General features: G+C 39.2%; 1 protein-coding gene across 1 annotated transcript; it reads right to left on the reverse strand.

Moving 5' to 3' along the window:
* Positions 1–228: 228 nt before the first annotated feature.
* LOC115200394 (U3 small nucleolar ribonucleoprotein protein IMP4) lies at positions 229–3811 on the reverse strand. Its single transcript, XM_029763433.1, has 9 exons — positions 3711–3811; positions 3188–3296; positions 2945–3028; positions 2685–2794; positions 2285–2417; positions 1812–1966; positions 1617–1711; positions 1432–1505; positions 229–1226 (listed from the first exon to the last, which is right to left on the reverse strand). The coding sequence occupies exons 1-9, from the start codon at positions 3711–3713 to the stop codon at positions 1114–1116; spliced, it is 876 nt and encodes a 291-aa protein (XP_029619293.1). The 5' UTR covers positions 3714–3811; the 3' UTR covers positions 229–1113.
* Between the last annotated feature and the right edge of the window lie 3196 nt (positions 3812–7007).

The raw sequence follows: 7007 nt of genomic DNA on the forward strand, positions 1-7007 counted from the left end.
GGATATGATTCAGTTGACCTATTAAATATCCGGGGGGAACATTGTTACATCTGAATGTACCACATTAAACGGCACGTCCATAACTATTAATTTTAAATAGCAAAATAGCTACATGCAATAAATGGAGGTTGGGCCTCATTCTGTGATAAAGCAAATGTACAGTATGTATGATCCTAAATTTTTTTTACAGTAAAGTGGTTTGTATCATATGAGCAAGTAAAAACAAGATTAAAACCTGGGACTGCTTTTATTTCCACATGTTGATCATCTCTGGGCAAGTCACTAGCTCAGATACAGTACATATGTATTTTTATTTAACTAGGCAAGTCAGTTAAGAACAAATCCTTATTGCCAATGCTGGGCCAATTGTGCGCCACCCAATCACGGCCGAATGTGATGCAGCCTGGATTTGAACCAGAGACTGCAGTGCACTGAGACGCAGTGCCTTAGACCGCTGTGCCACTCAGGAGCCCAAATGTGTGTCTTTCTATAAACTTGGGGACCAGTGAACATTTCTTGTTGTGGTTATTATTGTCAATCATTTTGTTGACAGAACCCATTGTATTAAATATCAACTATTAAAAAAAATATTGAAATTCTTTTATCTTTTTCATTCTTCTGGAAGGTTTAGCATGGCTATACATTTTAGAGAAGTTGACTAAAGCACAAACAGACATGCCTACTAGGCATGACAAAGAAACATGCAGTTTTCATGTGACATTTTGAATGACATGTAGATGTTTTGTTGTTGCTAGTAGTTATGGTCTCATTGTGCCTATCTAGACTCGTATTCCTGAAACTACACATTTGAAGCGGCAAGAAAATCATATGTATATCAAACCATTTAGAAATGTTTAGCCTGATGTCACACATTGGCCCCTTTATTTATAGAAAAAGACCCATATGTAGTACAAAACCACTGAAGTAAAAATGTGTTACACATGACTTGTCCGGTAGAGTCTGTTTCCATGAAATTATCCATGGTCTGACACCATATTAACATGAAATACATATCCGATGAATGGTGTGTAAAACTTAACACAGCATTATGCAACTATGTGGTTGGGCTGCTTTTGCCATGAGCGGTCCATGAAAGGGGCATACTGGTTGAGGCTACTCCACGCTGAGAAACTTCCTCTTTTTGGCAGTGTGTGTGTACGAGTGGTGGCGCCACTCAACGTCCGCTGTAGCCTCATTCTCCAGGGTACCAAGCTTGATCATGTACACTACAGACGGAAATCCAGTTGTTAAAGCACTAGTTTATAATATAACAATTTTAATGATGTGTGTACATCATCAACACACACACACAAGAGGAAGATACACAAATGGTATAGGGGCTGCAGTCCAATTAATACAAAATTCCACCTTGTAAAAAAAAAACCTCCTTTGATGTTGCTAATGATGAGAAAGGGAAAACATTGCACTTACATTTCATTTCAAATCTAGGCCCAACTTCTGACAACTCAACATTCTTGTGGTCCGTTTTCTTGTAAGTGTGATGTCTGCAATGAAAATAGGTCCTTTAAGTGAATAAGTCTGAGTCTAGAAAATTAATCAGAAAAACACAAGGTACATTTTCCCAAATAGCTCATCCAAAGCATCCCCCTACTCACCTGAAAGATATAAAATCCTCCTGGTTGGCAAATGTGACAACTCGTCTACTGTCCTCTTTAGGCACTGGGAACAAATACTTGAGGATATTGGAAACCTGATTGAGATTTACTTACAGTCAGTGTCAAATATTTGCATACACTACTCAAATAATATGTTTATTTATTTATTGAGAATTGTTAAGTGTCAAGCCTCACCCTCTGGCCAAGTCGTGAGGAGAAGTTGTGAAAGATGAGGTGGGGGTAGGCCTCAGACATGGTTCCAATGTCCGGCACATCATGTCTCATTACCACATTGTAAAGGGTGAAGTACGCAGTTGGTCCAAAAGGTAGGTGGCACACCACCAGCCCATCTATTAATACCACAGGCAATATAAAAGTAGTTATTTTAAGGTTACCTCAATGCAGTGTTTTTATACTTGGAAATAGTCATTATAGTCTACCCAGATCCATTTGTGCACTCTTGCCTACTCTATTGCTTTCTTGTGAAGCCAAACATGGCACGGCAAGGAGTGACAAGGAAATAGCACGATATAGCACAAATAGACTGGATAATTACAACCGCTGTTCGCATTAAACAAACACCTAATATTATTAAACCTAGAGAAATAATAGTGCAGGGCTATGATACTTAATTGAGAGGATTTGGTGTTGGTTATGGATGGGCTTACCTGGCTGTCCTCTGGTTTCATGAACAATGACCAGGTCTGTAACATTGTTGGCTTTACAGGCTTGTACCAGAGCATTGATCTCATGACCTCCCCTGTTCATACGCTGAGCACCTGGGAGGATCAGCTTCACCTCCTGTCAACAGCAAAAGTTACACATCAGGCACAATTGAGGAGATGTCATTACTGTAAATATACTTTGTGTTAGAAATTGGGCAGAGGACAGACATTTAACAAGAACGCATCTCTCAAATAATCTTTCTACGATTCCTTAATCCTATCTCCTTGCCTCCTATCTTCTCCAAAGCCTTTTTAGAAGGAGGCGAGTAAAGAGGATGCAAAGAATCAAGGAAAGACAAATTGAGAAAGGGCCAATATCTTGAGACATATAATGGGGACAGACTTTGACAAACATCTTGAGTCGAGAGCTGGGGTCTCTTGACGTTGTGACCATGACCTTTGGATCCTCCACTCCAGCCCATTTATACTCATCATCCATGTGAGAGCTGACACCTGCACACACAGAGAAGCTCCCAGTCAGTCACTGGTTTGCTCATTGTCACGAGTGACATAATATTTACAGTGGATGTGCAGATGCAGAACCTGATGTGCGGAAAAAACAGAATTATATGGAGAATGTCATTTTATTTCTATGGAACAAACCTTCCGCTCCCTCATCGTCATACTCCAGCAATTTCTGTAACTGTACTGCTTCTCTGCGAACCTCCGTAGGGATGAGACGATTGTCTGCGAAAAAAAAAGAAGAGTCAAAGTCTTGGAACTAACTAATGTTACCCAAATTGTAACTTGTTTTCAAGGCCATGCCTATTGCCATCCTAAAAAGTATCAAAACATTTCAGATTGTTCATCATTCACCCAATCTTCTGAATTACATGCAATCCTCACCATCAAGAGCAGATTTCAGCTTCTGTTTCTTCTCCTCAATCGTCCGCACTCTGTCCTCCTGGGCCTTCCTATACAGATACTCCCGTCTCAGTCTCGTCTCTCGGCGAAGCTACAATCAGACACAAACACACCATGTACAGTTGAACATTGGCTATAGCATTCATTCATAAAACAGTATCATGGATTAAAGTGTAAAAAATGTAAATAAAAAAAACCACCAGGCATAAATTAACATAGTGGCTCTCCATGAGACTCATGTAACATAAATAAAACCAACAAAGATCAGTCTAATAAAATCTTAAATACACAACAGTCCAAAATGTCCACTTGGCTGTGTTCGGCTAGCAAACTAGCTAGCTAACGCTACGAAGCTAGCTAGCATGGTAACCTGGATCAGCAACGTTGAAACAGAGTGTCCGACATCAAAATATTTGTTTAATTTCTACACTGGAGTCAGAAATAATCTGATGTTTTAAGCAAATATGAGATTATTAAAAACTAAACAAATGTTCAGTAAATTTACCATTGTGTTGCTTTGCTAACACTCACTCACACGCATGGGAGGCTGTAAGGAAGACACCAACACTCTTTTTCATTGGATACGCCAACAGCCAATGGCAGTGAACAAAACTGTCTAGCTGGATGACAAGTACACGCCATCGAAAATAAAAGTCCCAGATACAATCCATAAGAAACATTGATTGAACCAAATATTGGAAATTCATTAGCATTTAACGTTCGCATATTTGAGTCATTAGCTGTTTTTTTATTTTCACAGATATCAGGACAGCTTCCATTCACATTTCTAAATGTGTACTAAGCTATCCTATATTTGCCTATTAAACACTCACAACTTTTAATTATATGATTCAATGTGATTAAATCAACCCAACTATGCAAAAACAAGAAGAAGAAAACAAGCGCTCTCTATTAGGCTCGATATATTTGGTTGGCCATTTTTTGACATGCCCCTCTCAGACACTGACAAAACCACCTTCTGCTCGGTTTTACCTCATATTTTGAACATTCAACAACAAAAATGCTTCACTGTTCTGGCTTGCAGGTAAGGTCCAGATATGCTTTGAAAAAGTGCTTGAGACTTTTTTGTGTATTTGTTTTGAACATTTGCTGTTTTTGATCTGACCTAGGATGGATTTCAATAACCAAAGCTAAATTGAAGGCATAGCAACAAAAAATTGTTTTACAGAGTGAATATTGTTTTGACTGAACTGATATTCAATACTTACTGTACATATCTGTTTAAGTGTTTGTTCCAATGTTACAAAACACTGTCAGCTGTTTTCAAAATAGAAAAGTTAAAGTTACAGATGACTCATAACAATTAAATCTACTTTATGAAACAATTTGGGATGCATAACAAGTTTAATTCTACTGCCATTCACATGCTAACAGATTCTACCCCCAGCCCATAAGACTGCTGAACAATTAATCAAATGGCCACCAGGACAATTTACATTGACCCCCCCCCTTTGTTTTTACACTGCTGCTACTCACTGTTTATTATCTATGCATAGTCACTTCACCCCTACCTACATGTACAAATTTACTTCGACTAACCTGTACCCGCGCACATTGACTCGGTACCGGTACCCCCTTTATATAGCCTTGTTATTCTTATTTTATTGTGTTACTTTTTCTTACATTTTTTACTTTAGTTTATTTAGTAAATATTTTCTTAACTCTATTTCTTGAACTACATTGTTGGTTAAGGGCTTGTAAGTAAGCATTTCACGGTAAGGTCTACACCTGTTGTATTTGGCACGTGACAAATTTGATTTGATTTGGTTGTGATATTTGAGACTGGAAATTCCCCAAAACTTTTCTTGAACTGATGTCTTGATAGGTCTACGCCTACAAGTACAATTAGAAAATTAGCTATGTAGCGTACAAACGGTTTGGCCTACAAACTAATATGACCACTCCATGGACACGTCTGAAGGTAACCAGTACCAGTTAAAATCCTTAAGAGTCTGTTGATGCACCTGTGCATCAATCTAAGTAACAGAAAAAAAAAATGTATGAAATTGTATGAAATGTATGCATTCACTACTGTAAGTTGCTCTGGATAAGAGCGTCTGCTAAATGACTAAAATGTAAATGTAAATGTAATGTAAGTTGCTCTGGATAACAGCGTCTGCTAAATGACTAAAATGTAAATGTGATAATACAAAAATCCCCATCAAAATCTGTTAGTGTAAGCTAGCGATGTTTTTTTGCATGGGCTGCGTCTCAATCCGCATATATACAAGGCCGCTCAAAGCTCCACTCTGTTGATCTACGTGCATGCACATGGGTGGAATGGGATTTTTGGGGGCAGCGGACTCTTTTCGTTGCGTTCCACCCAGAGAGGATGTCCGCCTTGTGTAGTGTATATCCACTAGGGGCTTGGGGAGCCAGAGTAGCTTACCAAGCTAGAGGGGCTGAGGCACTCTTTTTTACTGTAGCTAAAGACAACATGCCTGTTTACAAATACTAGTAGCTAGCTAGTTACATGTCAGTCTAGCAATTTTGGCTCCCCACTCATTGCAGGCCAGCTGCTGCTACCAATGCCAGAGTGCTTGCTGGGGACCCAAACACCAAGCCCATATGTCTTTGTGGGATGCGAGGCCTTCCCTCTGAGGGTAAACCTGATGCGACCTTATCCAGGTAAGATACATTAAATACATGTGACTATATACATTTGTGAAAATTATACCAATATAGACATTGTAATGATATGCATAAAAGTGATCAAGCATCTTAGTAAGAGAATAAGGGCCTATGTCCAAAGCATATGCTACGCAGTTGTTACAGTACATTGATAGCCTTCATATTCCTGTTCAATACTAATGGAAATGCTTATTTTATTCAAAGGGTCTTCTGGCCTTGATGACACTAACATCTACAGCTACTGCCACTCAAGAACCAGAAGAATTTCAGAGAACTGCTTTGGGATCCTTGCTACAAGACGCGAGGATCCTAGAGAAAGCTGAGACCATTGTGAAGGCCTGCATGGCCCTCCACAATTACCTGCACCACAGACACTAGACATTGACAACACTGTCATCAACACAGTACATCCACCCCATGTTTGTTGACCACTCCACAACCACTGGGGACCTGTGTCCAGGAGAGTGAAGACAGCTTCCTGGACCCAAAAAACATGTAAATGTTGGAGTGTGGTTTGGAAAACGTGTTTACATACATTCTCTTATTCTGGTTGATGTCTGTCATGTTGAGCTACACGAAATGGTTTTCCTGTTCTTCTTATTCACACTTTACAAATCACAATAATCACAGTCACTTCATCCTTGTTTTAGTTTTTCATATTCTTTGGAGGCTAGACCTTGTTATGTGTAGTGGCCTTTCAGTGGAGACCTTCCTGCTATAGTACATGGGTGAGATTGAGTGGTCAGCTGTAGACAATAAGGACAGACCCCCAAGACATTAACCTAATCTACAAAGTAGTACAAGTTTACTGAGTGACTGATTCAAAACAGTAATATTTTCTGCCACAAGTACAAATACATTTGCAGACCTTTTAGATATTTATTTACTACCTCAAGAGGAAAATAGTGATACGGAAAACACAGGGTAAAGTGTGGTGAAAGGGGAAATAAGAGAAAAAACTAAGTAAACACCAGTAACAAGAATGAGGAAATAAGTCAATATAAAAAAATCATGCAACAACCACCCTGTAAATTACCCACCACCCTTACGTGTGAATAAGAAAAAAAGCACACAACACGTTTTTGGAGTGAGACAGAGGGCTCTGTCTCCCTCGAGAGCGGACACTGTACTGATTAGAGGTCGACCGATT

The sequence above is a fragment of the Salmo trutta genome, chromosome 9 (assembly GCF_901001165.1).
Source record: "Salmo trutta chromosome 9, fSalTru1.1, whole genome shotgun sequence".
NCBI classification, from domain to species: Eukaryota; Metazoa; Chordata; class Actinopteri; order Salmoniformes; family Salmonidae; genus Salmo; species Salmo trutta.

Coding starts and splice junctions, on each gene's coding strand:
- LOC115200394 (XM_029763433.1), bottom strand. Junction 1,712..1,811: donor CCTCACGACTTGGCCAGAGG/GTGAGGCTTGAC, acceptor AATCTCAATCAG/GTTTCCAATATCCTCAAGTA. Junction 1,227..1,431: donor GCCTAGATTTGAAATGAAAT/GTAAGTGCAATG, acceptor TTCCGTCTGTAG/TGTACATGATCAAGCTTGGT.